Source organism: Herpailurus yagouaroundi, unplaced genomic scaffold (genome assembly GCF_014898765.1).
Source record: "Herpailurus yagouaroundi ecotype Mexico unplaced genomic scaffold, PumYag 140, whole genome shotgun sequence".
NCBI lineage: Eukaryota > Metazoa > Chordata > Mammalia > Carnivora > Felidae > Herpailurus > Herpailurus yagouaroundi.
In genome coordinates this window covers 50,406,735-50,423,646 of record NW_024412395.1, presented here as the reverse complement: position 1 = coordinate 50,423,646, position 16,912 = coordinate 50,406,735, and the positions used below count along the sequence as shown (strand labels likewise).

General features: G+C 39.2%; 1 protein-coding gene across 3 annotated transcripts in view; it reads left to right on the top strand.

Annotated features, from left to right (window-relative positions):
- Positions 1-16,912, top strand: part of ABCB11 (ATP binding cassette subfamily B member 11) — a 96,982-nt gene that overhangs the window by 31,634 nt on the left and 48,436 nt on the right. For all 3 annotated transcript variants that reach the window (XM_040475298.1, XM_040475299.1, XM_040475300.1), the window contains 5 exons: positions 181-352; positions 3,152-3,276; positions 5,158-5,332; positions 11,892-12,005; positions 15,059-15,169. In XM_040475298.1, coding sequence (XP_040331232.1) covers positions 181-352; positions 3,152-3,276; positions 5,158-5,332; positions 11,892-12,005; positions 15,059-15,169 — 697 coding nt within the window. The remainder of the gene's footprint in view (positions 1-180; positions 353-3,151; positions 3,277-5,157; positions 5,333-11,891; positions 12,006-15,058; positions 15,170-16,912) is intronic.

Here is a 16,912-nt window from a genome sequence, read left to right as displayed (position 1 = left end):
AAGAGACTTGACGAACTCACAAGCTGTATCAAGTGTTTCAAAACGTGCAAGGCTGTTGTTTCCCACGGGCAACGGGGTACAGATACAAGAGTACTTAGAAAGGAAAGACTGGGATTTCTCAGCAAGACATTTGAATTGACCAAGTGCAGTTTTAGTGATCAAATCCCCTCTTGTTTCTAGTGATATTAATAAAGTCAATGATGCCATTGCTGACCAAGTGGCCATTTTCATTCAGCGCATGACCACAAGCATCAGTGGGTTCCTGTTGGGATTTTACCAGGGTTGGAAACTGACCTTGGTTATTATCTCTGTCAGCCCTCTTATTGGGATTGGAGCAGGCATCATTGGTCTGGTAAGAATGTCTTCTCACTTCTCTCCAAGACTTTTGTGCTGAGAAACAGCCAGAAATGTGAAACTTGTTTCCTTTTTCCTGTGTATGTTTAGTCAATATTATCACTGTTTCAGTTTACTTTGTTTGATTATTCCTCACTATCCAATAACATTCCACAGATCAGGGATTGATGATGTTTTAATAACATAAATATTATTGTATTAATAACAATAACAACTACATTTTCTGAGCATTTACTATTTTGCCAGGCACTATTAGGAACTTCATATATATTGTCTCTAATCTTTACAACAATCTTATAAAGTCTTAATGCCATTTTAGACATAAGAAATGCAGGCTCAGAGAGGTAAAGGGACTTGTCTGGGACTACACAGCTAGCAAGTGATCAAATACAAGGGAGTCTGACTCCAAAACCTCCACCCATTCTCTGATATGCCTATTGCTTCCTATGGTCTCTAAAGCTCTGACGTTTTCCTCAAAAAGGCCCAACAAACATACCCAGCTCAGTAACAAACACCTAATGCAGATTTCTACCTTCACAACTGTGTTCTCCATGCTGTGTGATCAGTTTCAGACAGAGGTTACCTGACCCATTCTGAGCAATGTCCCCATCAGTTTCCATTCCCCAGGTACGTAGGCTAAGAAAAAACGTAGGAGTAGGAATTTTGAGTCATCCCTATTAAAAAACACTCCCAAGGATTAAGAAATTATGTTCTGCTTTTAGAGCAGACACATTCGATAGCAGCTCATGGGATCAGGCACACTAATAATTTACTGTAAATGAGAATAGAATTCAGGTGAAAAGCCGTACGCACATCATTGAGCAACAGGAAACCAATCTCCATGATAATATTTTCTAGCAAAATATTCTCTACAGTCCACCGACTATATTACTCAAACATTTCCCAGGTAGTACAGAGTGACAATAGCAAAGAGCTCACTCCCCTCAACTGTCCATCATCTGGTTCTACCACCTGGCTCAAGAAAGATATTTTTAGCCTGTCAAAGTGTTAGCTTCCTCACCTTTAAGATAAGGCTAATCCTTCCCAAAGTAATTGGGATAATTCAAGGCATATTCCATGTTATGCACTTAGCATGGCATCTGGCACAGAATTAATTGCTACAGAGTTATAAGCTTTTATTTTTTTCCAATCCACCATGTCACACAAGCTTCACCACAGTCCTTCCTACCAAGCCTCCCTTCCTCAGAGGATCTTCCAGGATTCTGCAAACATTTAATTCAGTTCCCCCCACCCCCAATACATTGAATCTCTTTCTTCAAACCTGTAATTAATTAACGTCCATACTCAGATGGATCATATGTCTCATTTAACATGTTAGAGATGTAGCCTGGTTCGCTTGATTTTAACACGCTTAGAGCATAGTTTCTCTTGCTATCTCAGTGCCTGTATTTCAACTTCTTGTCAGTGTGTCACTGATTTGTAATGCTGTAACTCTGCACTGGTTTCTTCTTGAATTCAAGTCTGTGCACGTTTGTGTAAAATGATGCAAGCAATTTCACTAGGCCTAATTCAAGAGCAGGACTCCCCCCCCCCCCCACACACAAAAGAGCAGGAGGGGGCAATATATCAATATTGCACATTACTGTGGGTTTTTTATGCCTGTGTCTGACTTTTATATTTAACCAAGAGAAACATGAGTGATCATTAAATATTTTCCCATATACATCTTTTAAACTCTTGTATCAATTTTACTGAAGTATCCTGAGATTATTTCATGAGCCATTACAATAAAACTATGAACATTCACAACTACTTGATTTCCTCAATAAATAATTTAGAAATAAGTTAAAAGAAGGTTGTGGTAAAAACTGCAGCGTCATCGGTAACGTCCGTAAAATTCAGATTTTAATGTTGATGAAAATAGACCTACTTTCCCTATTGTTGCCTTTTCAATTCACAACTTACGAAGTGTGCACTTGTAACATAAATATGTTATAACAAAATTATACACTTACTTTTTTGTACCCAAAACCTCCATTTAAGATTTTGTTTGTGAAGGTTTTTGCTGCTAAGAGTTTGGAAAAACTTGGAAGATAAACTCCTTTAGTCTGGGTAGTATACATTTTTTAGATTTCTGAGTCGATCTTTTACAATATTTGCTTTTATTCATTTTGGTATCTTCATCTGTGACAGGGATTTCTTTGGTGATTAATTCTAATTAGAACTCAATCCAAGTCCAATTTTAGAAAAAGTAATTTGTTAAACATTAAAGGCAATGTCTTTTTAGTTCCTTCTGTAAAGAGCAAAGCTAGTTGAGCCCCTATAGTTGAGTCAAATGGTGTAATATTAATCTGGAGCTTTCTCCTGTGGAATTACCTCTGTGGCATCACGCCTTTGCATACTCGGGACCTCTCCCCCATTCTACTGACCAACATGGCACCTGCACAGACCACCAGTCTCTGTCTCTGGTGTTTGTCCACAAACTGTGCAATGGCCTGTGGCCAATAGTAATGAAATGGGACACAGTTACACTTAAAACCTTCATCAGCATAATGAGTGAAACACTGTGGTCTCACTGAATGCCCTCTTTGGAACTTATTCTGAGAGGTTTTTGAGGCTGACTTCTAATGGAATCATTTTAATAAGCTGGCAACCAAACACTCATGGATGGGGTTTAACAGAGATCAAACTTGGATGCAATTCTTCCCTTGGTGAACATGGCTACAGCGAGAATCTAGTTTTGTATTGCTAACACCCACCACATGTTTACTGAGTGACAGGTTGACTTACCTAATTACCCGGTCATCACGTCTTGTTTTCTTCTTTTGGATTTTAGAGTTTGTCCAAGTTTACTGACTATGAATTGAAGGCCTATGCCAAAGCAGGGTCAGTGGCTGATGAAGTCATTTCATCTATGCGAACAGTGGCTGCTTTTGGTGGTGAGAAAAAAGAGGTTGAAAGGTTGGTTCGTTGAAATGTCTGCCACTTTCCAGAATTCTGTTGATTGGCATACCACCCTGAAATCTTCCCCATTTTGCACAAAGTGGCAGATTTTTACCTAGGTCTGTTTACCCTGAGGGAGCTTCTGTTTGAGAGGCAGCTGGGAGCAATTAGATGGGGCATTAGCATTACAAGGACCCCCAAGCCTTTAGCTGTGTGTTTTTGAAAATGTTATAGTGGGAGATGTTTAGAAAGCTATTTTAGGTTAGATATTTATTTCAACTGTGGTGGTGGATACATACACACGCTAAACCTCTGTAACACTGTTTAGATCACGGAGTGATCTGAAATGCAGTTCCAGAGGCACCTGGGTTGCTCAGTCAGCTGAGCATCAGACTTCGACTCAGGTCATGATCTCATGGTTGGATCCTGAGTTTGAGCCCCACATCAGGCTCTGTGCTAACAGCTCAGAGCCTGGAGCCTGCTTCAAATTCTGTGTCTCCCTCTCTCTCTACCCCTTCCCTGCTAGTGCTCTGTCTCTCTCTCTCAAAAATAAATAAACATTAAATTTTTTTTTAGGTGTAAGCATTATTATAAAAAAAGACACAGAGAGGGAGGAAGAGAGAGAATGAGTGTGAGAGGGGCAGAGAGAGAGGGAGACAGAGGATCCAAAGCAGGCTCTGCGCTGACAGCAGAGAGCCTGATGCGGGGCTCAAACTTGAGAACATTGAGATCGTGACCTGAGCTGAAGTCGGATGCTCAACTGACTGAGCCACCCAGGTGCCCATCTGGAAGATTAGTTCTTAATAAAAATAAAAACCTAAATGAGTAAAACAGCACAGTTGTCAAGAATGTTGTTTATTCTTCCATTTATCTAGTACTTAAGTGCATTCCATATGCCAAGTACTGATTTTATAAAATAGCCTCCAGTTTAAACTCTTTTTAATGAGTAGATCTAGAATGATGATGTCATTCTCAGTTGCTACCAAAGAGAAAAGAGAATTTACAATCTCTACTTAGCCTCTTTTCTTTTCTTTTCTTTTCTTTTCTTTTCTTTTCTTATTTTTTGTTTTTGTTTTGTGTCTCTTGGTTTGTAGAGTGAAGTTACCTTGTTTCTCATAACAAATTTCAGTAGCATACTTCCTCCACCATAAAAGATATTAATCATTGTTGATAAAAGTAGCAATGTAAATATTTTGAAAATGGTAACATAGAATAGACCTTCATTTTTGTCCCATGAAATGGGAAATTTTCTCCGTGAATTTATTTTTGGGGATAAAAGAAGGCAGTTACAGAGTGTCTGAGCTTGAAGACCATGCCAGTTATTAATGGCCAGAGTATAGAATCACTGGAGCTTAGTGCTTGAATTGGATATCTACATAGCTATCCCCGTCCTGTGGCTATGAACCCCATGGGTCATGTTACGACATAGCATTCTTGGTCACAGGTCAGATAGGCGTATGGAGATGAGTTGGTGCAAACACAGGTCTCAAACCTAGGGGGAAACAATTACATCATTTGCTGATAGAAAGCATGCCGCATGACTTAATAACACAGTTCAAGCACAAATAGTACTAGATCCCTTATGTCCAAACATTTGTGTTGAAAATTCTTTTCTCTTGGGGTAAAGTTCTCACTGTCCTCACACTGTTCTCATCCCAGAGGTAATCAACCAACCATGAGGCTTTGTTAGGCATCATTCCTTCAACATGTTTCACTGCCGGGTTGAAAGAAACAAAATAACTACGTGGACGCGATCGTCATTTTCTTCCCATGAAGGCGCTATGTGTCTGGGGTGATTTTATTATGATCATTGAGTATAAGCACTGCACTGTGCCTATTTTGAATATTTTGACTTGAGTTGCTGCTGCTGACATAGACTCAAATGCTTTCTCTTCACAGATATGAGAAAAATCTTGTGTTTGCCCAGCGTTGGGGAATTAGAAAAGGGATAGTGATGGGATTCTTTACTGGATTCATGTGGTGTCTCATCTTCTTCTGCTATGCACTGGCCTTCTGGTATGGCTCCAAACTTGTCCTCGATGATGAAGAATATACGGCAGGAACCCTTGTCCAGGTACTTAGATCTGAGCAGCCCAGACATAGCATCTCCTGCTGGCATCTCAGAAAAGCCCGTAGTTAAGGTGTTTTGTTTATTCCTTTAGTATCTGAGGGGGGGAAAGCATCAATGATTTGGTGGAGTCCATCTGCAGAAACAAGCAAAACCTACACATTTTATAGTAAAGGAATGCTGAGCATTTGACTTGATGAAACCAGAGATTTAATGATTTCCAATTAACTAAGGATTTTATAGCTGTACAACAATGACTTTTCTGACTGAGTCCAAAAGATAATATGCCATGAAAATGGGAAGTCGTTGATCTCTCAGCTGAAAGTTAACAGCTCATGTAGTTAAGTTTCATAATAGTACAAGATATGTGCTAATGGACGCATTTGTGAAACATGAGTTACTAAAATACCAAGCCAGTAATACCCTCAACTGAACAGGCAATGCCACCATTTTTATTGTTCGCTTGTGCTATAGTCGTGCTCTCACGAATGCCATGGCTACTTTAATTTTCAGTATTTTTTTCAGTTGTTCTTTCAAGAATTATTGAGTATAAAAAAAAAAAAAGTCTTATTGAGCGTCTATGATATGCCAGACCCATACAAAGTGCAGGGGATTCAGTAGTGAACAGAAGAAATGTGATCTTTTCCTGATGTAACTTATCATTTCGTGGGGAAGAAAAGCAATACTTAAAAATCACATCAGTGCCTAATGGCAGAAGAAAACGCGTGCTACAAAAGACAAGCGACATGCATGGTGAATACCAGGATAACCAGGTGTGGCTAGGGTGAGAGAAAGCTCATTAACCCAAGGGCTTTCTTCCTTAGCTTACAGCGCCTCTCATTACCGCTGGACTTTTGCCATTGTTCTGATTCTCAGACGGAAGGCATTTCCACACTCATCAATCTTTTATTTTCTTGTATGGCTTGCCGAACTTTTCCTTCAGAGGGCTTGAATGAAAGTGACCATTTGGGTTTATTTACAATTTGTTACCACCCCTTCCTGCCCTCACACACTAGGCTCCATGAAGTCAGGGAGATAAAACATGAAATGCACGTTTCATTTGGCCTATTAATTGTTTAATTAAGTATATTAATTTTAAAAGCACGGACATAGGAAGCAGTTTCACCTAAGATTCGTAAATAAAATATTTTGGCCCTAGATTATAGGTGAGACAGATGCCAATTAAATAATAAAAAATGTAGGGGTCCCTGGGTGGCTCAGTGAGTTAAGCCTCCGACTTTGGCTCAGGTCATGATCTTGCGGTTCATGGATTTGAGCCCCATGTTGGGCTCTGTGCTGACAGCTCAAAGCCTAGAGCATGCTTCGCATTCTGTCTCCCTCTCTCTGCCCCTCCCCTGCTCATGCTCTGTCTCTCTCTCAAAAATAAATAAACATTTTTTAAAAATAATGAAAAATGCCAAAATTTTACATAGACATTTGCTAGCTGATAGCCTGTAATTTGAGGTCTACTGCTTTAGTAGAAATACGTTTCTAGGGAAAGTAGAACAGAATTTTATTTACAAATCGAAATGATTATCAGAGGCCAAACCATAATCAATCGAAGCTACTGACTTTATTTCATAAGAGCATGATAATACACTAAGAATAACTTTTCAAAAATCAGTTCTTTGCAAGATGAACAACTGGCATCACTTGAATTTTGTTTAAAAAATTAAATGTGATTATACATGTTAGTGTTTTGTAAACCTTAAAAGAACAGTATAGATGGAAAATATTGCTATCATTATAATTTAGCCACTTTCTTAACAACTTTAATACAGCTTTACACATTTGGAAACTTTTTTTTAATGTCTATTCATCTATTTTTGAAAGAAAGCGTGAGTGAGGGAGGGGCAGAGGGAGAGGGAGACAGAGGATCCAAAGTGGGCTCTGCATTGACAGCAGTGAGCCTGATGTAGGGCTCGAACCCACGAACTGTGAGATCATGACCTGAGCCGAAGTCTGACGCTCAACAAACATCTAAGTGCCCCCAGCTTTCCACATTTGAAAAACCAGTGAAACACTCTGGAAAACAGTGTGGAGGTTCCTCAGAAAATTAAAAATAGACCTACCCTATGACCCAGCAATAGCACTGCTAGGAATTTACCCAAGGGATACAGGAGTACTGATGCATAGGGGCACTTGTACCCCCATGTTTATAGCAGCACTCTCAACAATAGCCAAATTGTGGAAAGAGCCTAAATGTCCATCAACTGATGAATGGATAAAGAAATTATGGTTTATATACACAATGGAGTACTACGTGGCAATGAGAAAGAATGAAATATGGCCTTTTTGTAGCAACGTGGATGGGACTGGAGTGTGTTATGCTAAGTGAAATAAGCCATACAGAGAAAGACAGATACCATATGTTTTCACTCTTTCTTTTTTTTTTTAAAAATTTTTTTTTAACGTTTATTTATTTTTGAGACAGAGAGAGACAGAGCATGAACAGGGGAGGGTCAGAGAGAGAGGGAGACACAGAATCTGAAACGGGCTCCAGGCTCTGAGCTGTCAGCACAGAGCCCGATGTGGGGCTCGAACTCACGGACCGCGAGATCGTGACCTGAGCCGAAGTCGGCCGCTCAACCGACTGAGCCACCCAGGCGCCCCCCATATGTTTTCACTCTTATGTGGATCCTGAGAAACTTAACAGAAACCCGTGGGGGGTGGGGGGGGGGAGAAAAAAAAAAAGAGGTTAGAGTGGGAGGGAGCCAAAGCATAAGAGACTCTTAAAAACTGAGAACAAACTGAGGGTTGATGGGGGGTGGGAGGGAGGGGAGGGTGGGTGATGGGTATTGAGGAGGGCACCTTTTGGGATGAGCACTGGGTGTCGTATGGAAACCAATTTGACAATAAATTTCATATATTGGAAAAAAAAGAAAAAGAAAAACCAGTGAAAGTATTGCGGGTATGAAACCCGACTATAAAGTCCCTGGTGTTTATTGATCTAATGACTCTTAAGAACTTTCAACATTTATGAGTCCCAGCTGCTTGTATCTGCTCATTCTGCAGAAAAACATGCATTGAGAAAAGACCTCTTTCTTTTCATACCATGCCTGAACAGAGAGGACAGAGGTGTGCCCAAATAACATTTCAGAGGGAAAAATGAATTGGTAAATTGAAAATTAAATACTACACAATTCCAATTGGAAACACTGAATTTAAAATCCCCTTGGTTACTTCTGTAGCAGGAATCCAATTTTATGGTTCTGCTAAAAAATAGACTGAGGTATATTCAAAATTTTAGGAGATTATTTAAGCAGAAATAATTCTAATCAAGCAGCACCAAACCAGAAGTGATGAGAAACCATTCTCCACCCATAGGAGCAGGGGACTTTTATAGTGAAAAGACAGAAGCAAAGCAAAAAAAAAAAAAAATTATTTGATTGGCGATACCTTAAGCAGTTGCCTTGCCCGGGGAAGCTTAATTGACTATTTGTGATTAGTTGTCCTCAGGTTTTTGATTTCTTGACCTTAAGGCGTTTGAGCTGAAGTTTTGGTTTGCTTATGCAGGTTGCTAAGGTATTAAATCTGCCTCAGCCTAATGGCCTCCTTGTTTAACTCATTTGACACTCCTCAGCTTCAAGTGTTCACTCTATACTTTCTGTAAATAATTTAACTGAGTACTTAGTATATGCAGATGTGGAATGCTATGTGTTTCCAACATTTTAATCATCAACGATTAACCTTACCTCATATTCCGAATGTCTTCTTGCAAGCCTCTGCTTACACCTTTAGAAATTTCCTTTTGGGAAAATGGAGAAATCCATGAACAGTATAATCACTGATTGTTCTTTCTCTCTCTCTCCCTTCCTCCCTCCCTCCATCTTTCTCTTTCTTTCACTCATGTGCGCAGGCACATTTTTCACCATACTTCTGAGTAGCAAACTCTGAAGCCTCAGTATACATGAGCTGAGGTGAGTGTTAGTAATCCACTAAACTAATTAACAATTCGGTTAATCTAATATGTTTTTCATGCACAAAGTCATTATTGGCTGCATGGTAATTGGGCATACATGGTAAGTGGCTCACATAAATGACTGTGATTAGTACCACTTGTACCCAGACAAAAAACAAACTCTGTGATCTATTAAGAGAGGAGATGAAAGCGAATTGCAGAGTGCAGAAGGCTGCTTTTTCACGCTTCCCAGGTTTCAGGACTCAATAGTAAAAAATAACAGTAGCAGTAGAGGGTAACAGTATTCAGAGTGTATGAGGTGTCAAGCACTAAATGACATATTTCATATAAATACAATATGTAATATCAAAGCTTCATTCTGTATTGATGTCATTAAAGATGAAATGGAGCCATGAGGTTGAAAAATATGTGCTGAGGGGCATGGAGTGGGATATAAACTCAGGTGACTATGTCTCTAGGGCCTGACTCATTAGCCAGTGTTTTCTTCTTCTGGATCTATCTTCCAAGGAGCCACAGATCCCCTTTTCCCCAGCACAGCACACCCACAGATTATTCCCCAGTGGTCTCCTTTGCCTCTTCTGACACTGCCATCCCCTGGTTAGAGTGCAGTGTTTGGGGTGGGAAATGATCATCTGTTGGAATGGGTGCTGGCTATTGTGATAATATCAGTACATGTCTCTGTTCTGTCTCACTCACTCTTTCCCTGTGAACTCTGAGAGAGACATCTGCAAAACCAGGCTGAGCAAGGTTTGACTGCAAACCTCAGGTTAGGCCCCTAGTGATTCAATCTAGGATCTAGACAGGGGTCGGCAAACTATGGCCCGCCAGTCTAATCCAGCCTGATGCCTGTTTTTGTAAATAAAGTTTTATTGGAACACAGCCATAATTATTTGTTCTCTATTGTCTATGGCTGCTTTCGTACTACATAGCAGAGTTGTGTAATTGCTTCGGAGCTCATATGGCCTGAAAAGGCTAAAATATCTACTAGGTGTCCTTTATAGAAACTGTTTGCTGAGCCCTGATCGAGGACATGTGGAAAGCATGTTTTGTTTAGGTGGGAAGGCCTCTGATAAAGGTGGTCTTAACCCAATTTACAGAAGTACTTCTCCCTCTATTCACTTTATCATTTCTTAAGTGTGCAATCTTGCTTCTTTTAACATCATCACTACGATTTATGTGGCTAACACTGGATTTATCATCCTTAAACTAATTATTTCATTTCATGTTCATAACAGTCCCATGAGGTATATACTGTTAATATCCCTGTGTTACCGATAAAGAAATTGCGGCTTGAAATATGAAGTAATCTGCCCATGGGAGGAGCTGCCTTCTGTAATTAAGGGAGAGGAACAAGAAAGATGAGGAGAGAATGTCTGTCTCATTCATGGAGTGGGGAATTCAGGAAGAAGGCAAGGAGGGACTGGTGCACATCATCATATGCGGAATGGAGGTTACTTGAGAGGAAGGGAGGCGCCTGGGAGGCTCTGAGGAGTCTCCTGGTCCAGACACAAGACCAAAGGAAGGCAGGGAAACCATCACAGACTAGGATCATTTGAGTGCCTGAAGAAGACTACATTCAAACATTCAGGCAGCAGCCAGTTTTCAGTTCAGGAAATAACTCCTGTCCCCAACGGATGGTGGCCAATGAAATATCCTCCATGAAAGTTACATGACTAGTCCCATTTGGTCAAAAGGAGTCTTGTGCTCCTCCTAGAGGCACATGACAAATTACCTCATTGCCTCTTCCTTTATAAACAGCACTGATAAAAACACAGTGCTATTTGGTAGGAATATCTGGTCATGATAAATTCGCCTTCCCCTAACTTAATGAAATGACTGGGTTGGTGAGTTTAAGGACAGCTTCCTCAGCATCGCAAGGAACCTGGCCATACCAACTGCATGCCACCAGCAGCAGGTGGGCCTGTTTGCTAGACAGGATGTCAGGCAAGAGCTTGGGTTCAAATACTGCTCTACCACTTAATACGTGTTTTCATGTAGAGTAAGTTAGGCAATCTCCATACACCTTGGTTTTCTCTTCTGTTGTAAAAATTAAATGAAGTAAAGCAGGTAAATCACTTAGAAATATACATTAGGAAAATTCCTCCTCCTCCTCCTCCTAGTAGTAATAGTTATCCTAATAATAGTCTACTAGTAGCAATAATATAGCATTAGTAGCAAATCTATAATGTATGTACCAATCTCTATGAAAATCAAGCTAATCATACTGTCTTTATTGCTTCAGTGACCCTTATCAGGGGTCTCTTATCCAGAGACCATATCAGGCTGTTCATGTGACAAACTGAATTATCATGTCACTATTCTAACTCACTTTGTGTCTATACACTGCCTTGCTTAGATCTCTTCCTCGTTGCAAAATATATTCTTCTTGGTAGAATAGTGTTCTACACATAGATGTTCAGTTAAAAATAATGTAATCTTTTAAATCATAACAATAGAAAAATTGGAGATACTTTGTAGAACAGAAATTATTCCAGGTGTCTCTAAAGAAATAGTTATCTTTCAAACTCCCAAGGAAGAACATTTCTGAGAAACCTCTGAGTTCACACAGATAGCCCAAATGATAGCGCTATTTACAAATTGACAAAAACATTCAAAAACTATGTTTATCTCTTTTTATTTCAGATTTTCCTCAGTATCATAGTAGGAGCTTTAAATCTTGGCAATGCATCTTCTTGTTTGGAAGCCTTTGCAACTGGGCGTGCAGCGGCCACCAGCATTTTTCAGACAATAGACCGGGTATGTAAGAGCCAAAGTAAAGGCCATGAGCAGGTTGGGGTGGGGAGAGAAATGAATTTCTGAGGAATTTACCCTCAATGTTAAAAAAAATAGGAGGATGGGGCTTCTGAGTGGCTCAGTCAGTTAAGCGTCTGACTTCGGCTCAGGTCATGATCTCACGGCTTGTGAGTTTGGGCCCCACATTGGGCTCTGTGCTGACAGCTCAAAGCCTGGAGCCTGTTCCAGATTCTGTGTCTCCCTCTCTATCTCTGCCCCTCCCCTGCTCACGCTCTGTCTCTGCCTCAAAAATAAACAAATATTAAAAAAATAAATTTAAAAAAATATGACTATCACAATGCCCCTAATTCAGCAATACTTAATAAGTGCTATCATGAGCCAGGCTCCACCCTGAGTTGGGACTGCAAGAATGAAATAGAACAAATAAGGCCCTTGCACTCCTATCATACTAGGAAACGGGTAATAAAGAAGGAAGCACATTTATGGATCTAGAAGGTACTATGTTGGGGCACCTGGGTGCCTCAGTTGGTGGAGCGTCTGACTTAGGCTCAGGTCATGAGCTCACAGTTAATGAGCTCGGGCCCTGCATCAGGCTCTGTGCTGACAGCTCAGAGCCTGGAGCCTGCTTTGGATTCTGTGTCTGCCTCTCTCTCTGCCCCTCCCCCTCTCATGCTCTGTCTCTTTGTCTCTCTGTCTCTCAAAAAGAAATAAAAACATTGGAAAAAAATAGAGGGTATTACATTTAGTGAAAGAAGTCAGACAGAAAAAGGCAAATACTATACAGTGTCACTTACATGTAGAATGCAAAAACACAAAGCAAATGAACAAACAAACAAAAAACAGAAATGACTCATAAATACAGAGAGCAAACTGGTGGCTGTGAGAGGAAGGGGCTAGCAGGATGGGCAAAATAGGTGAAAGGGATAAACTTCTAGTTATAAAATAAGCAAGTCACAGGGATGAAAAGTACAGCCAATAATGTTGGAATAACTGTGTGATGACAGAAAGTAACTACACTATCTTGGTGAGCATTTGGTAATGTATATAATCGTCGAATCACTATATTGTCCACCTAAAACCAACCCAACTTCAGTAAAAAAATAAAAATTAAAAAAAGAAGTAAGCACATTCAAAGATAAGATAATATTAGTGCAATAAAGGAAATAAAATAGGTCAGCATGGTAGCGGTTGAAGTGGAGAGGAGACTTTGATGGTAAGCTCATCTCTGAGGAGATAATATTTGCACTGAGAACTCAAGGACAGTCAGCCATGTGAAGGGAGGTTTGGGGGAAACGGTGCTTGGGAAATGAGAGCAGGGAGGCTATTCCTGGAAGAGAGCCCTCTGGATGGAAAAAGGGCTTGGTGAATACAAGGACCTAAAACAAGGTCAGTGTGTGTGAGTTGAGTGAGCAAGGGACAGAGGCTGGAGAGAGAGGAAGGGGCCAGATCAGGCAAGACTTTAAGGCCAAGTTCGTCAGTTTGGATTATCTTCTAAAGGTGACAGACCTTAGACTGTCTGGTAGTCTGGCTAGGATTTTCCTGGTTAATCTACTAAAGCACCTTGGAGGTCCAGCTAGAAAGTCAAAATCCAAGAATAGAAGGGAGAAGAGGGCAACATGTTCTTCCCCTCTGGAAGCCCTGGAAATCTAGAGGTTCTTCTTTGGTCCCCTAAATCTTAAGTATTTATGAAGCATATAACCTACCTGAGGAAACTGTTGATCACTTTATCTGTTTCGTATTTGGGGGTTTCATATATTGGAGTATAGATTGTTGGAAACTACATAGACATGTTGAGCTATCCAAATTCTACCTCATTCTTAGGGTTGTTATATGCTCAAATAAGATAATGAATCTAAAAGGACTTTGAAACTATTACAAAAAATTATTTAAAAGTTACTTTATTATCTTTACTAGAGACCCACAAAGAAGAAAATAGATTACGCTATTGCCCCAAAATGAGATATGATGATGAGTTTCTCTCACAAGTGTAGAAGCAGGAAGAAGCTGACGTGGGGTGTTTTGGTAGCAAGACATGGCCCTCACTCCTGTCTGATTAACTAGAAGGGTTAAATTCTAGATTAGGCTCACTACTGACAACAATGAGGTGAAATTCAGCATAACAATTGAAACTTGGTAGTATTTGAGGATACCACTTGAGGACATTCAGTTAGGTTTTTTTTAAATGTTATTTTTGAGAGAGAGAGAGAGAAAGCTGGGGAGGTGCAGAGAGAGAGGGAGACAGAGGCTCTGAAGCAGGTTCTGCGCTGTCTGTGTGAGATAGTGACCTGAGATGAAGTCGGAGGCTTAACCAACTGAGCCACCCAGGTTCCTGAGGACATTCAGGTAGTTTTAATCATCATCTACCACAGATACACAAATGTAGAGAACTATTGGACCCTGGCTTGGATGACTGTTTGTGTGGCCTTAGGAAAGATACTTAACCTCCTCAGGCAAACAATTGAGCATATCATATGTCTAATTAGGTTATAGTGACAATTACATAAGTGAGAAAAGCACATATTAAAATACCTTGTAAATTGTCTTCCATGGTATCTCAAAATATAATAATATATAATATTAATATACTATATACTAATATAATAATATATTAGCTATAGATTAATACTATATATTATATTATGTTATTATATAATAATATAATATGTCATAGTAATATGTCAACAAATAGTAATAATAATTTAATTAATTAAATTTAATTAATGTGAAGTTATATATCAATTGTATATTATTGACATATTTTATATAGATTATAATTAATTATATATTAATTCTTTGTGTATATTTGGTCATGTATTAATATATTATATGTAATATAATATATTAATACTATTAATGTATAGTAATATAATATCTCATATTAATATCTTAGTAATGTTCATATTATTACTGTTATTAATAAATGCTTAATGTGGAAACAAATTTTGCTGCAAGTTTTACCTGGTTGTTGTTCTGTTTTATGAGTAAATTCAAACCAAGACGGATCATAAATGCATATAATGTGTCTTGTTGCATATTCCTTTTATATTCCACTCCAGAAACCCATCATTGACTGCATGTCAGAGGATGGTTACAAGTTGGATCGAATTAAGGGTGAAATTGAATTCCATAATGTGACCTTCCATTATCCTTCCAGACCAGAGGTGAAGGTAAGTGTTCATCTTTTTCCCAGGAACAATGACATTTTCCTTCTTTGATGATTCATGTCCAGAGCCACAAATTACTTGTTTTTCTGAAGCATGACAGTGTCCGGGAAGAAGGAACAGAAGCATGTTTCTCTAGAAGTGTCGCTTGGCATCATGTCATTTCTCAGACAACAAACCACATTCCTTTGTAGTAACGATAATGTGCAAATCCCTCTGGTGAGGACACGCTCTGGCAGCACATTCAGGTTAGGTCAGGTTAAGTATGATTCTCTGTTGAAGTATGATTACTGTCATGAAAAGCATAAGCTAAATAAACTGCAAGTCTATCAGAACAGCCAAAAAGTACAGATGCAGAGGGTGGAACATGGAGTGGGTAAGTGAAGGAGTGGCAAAGAAAAGCTGCTGCCTTGTGGTTTCTTCCTTCCTATCTCTAAGTTCACAAGGGTCACTAGATCAGTCTTTGGAGGAAAGGTAAGCTTGTGACCTTAGGCTCATGTATCTTGTGCTGGGTGATTGCCCAGGGCACATGATGAAGAAATGTACAGTTTTCCTACACCTACTGAGCAAGTATCTTTAAAGGCAACTTATTCTACAGGTAAATGAGGATCTACTCTCCATGAATGAGTTGGCTTTAAAATGAGACTTATTTCTAATTTTTACAGAATACCTCTAGCCACACTTTCTTAATATTTCTGTTATGGGAAGTAAATCCCATGCTACTTAATTCTGACACTATGTACCTAAAATGTAGGCAAACATGTACACACACACACACACACACACACACACACACACACACACACGTGTGTATATATATATACACATACATACATATGTGTATGTGTGTATATATATATATATATATATATATATATACACAGAACATAGGTACCCCTATGTTCTGATTACATCGCTGAAGTGTATTTAGATTACTGTTACATATCACATATGTATGGAAACATTAAATGTCACAGCATATGTCAAAATGTCAACATATGTCAACATATGTGTGAAAGATCAACCACAAGGTAGTACTCACTCAGTAAAGATTTTTTAATGGATGTCTAAAAACTTGCTTCGTAGTATCTGTTCAGAACCAGCTAATAAGAGCCGTTTCATAAATACCAGTAGAATTAAAACACAATAATTTCATTTCTCTTTTATCCTCTATTCCCAACACCAATAGTTTGTTTTAACAAAATCTTACTTAGACCCGCAAATAGTCTTTATACCACAAGTATGTATTTAGCCCTGCTGGGTGCCACGCTGTACTGGGTTATAATGAGAAAAAGCACACTTGATGCCTGCCACCCTGGTGGGAATGACAGTCCAATACAGTCCAGTAAGTGAAAGTGATTTGCAAGCCTGACTCTCTAGTGGGATGAAAGGCATGTGAGATTTTGTCACACAGGGGACCCCAAACTGCCTTTCTATAATAAGTACAAAAATCACCACTGAACAGGTGAAAATACCCAACAGATGCTTATGAATTAGCTTCTTGTTCTTCCCTTTCTGGACCTACCAGCATTCAGTCTCTACCTTTAACGGTGCTTTAAACTTAACAAACATGCCACAAACATCTCTTAGGGAAAGTTATTCAGATCATACATTCACACACAATAAAAGTGCATAACAGCTTAACATTTGCAAATTAGTTTATTGTTAATCCATGCTCAGTAAATTAGTATTATATTTCTAACTTAATGGCTTTTTTTCCTTAACTAATTGGGATGGTCTCCTTGAGGC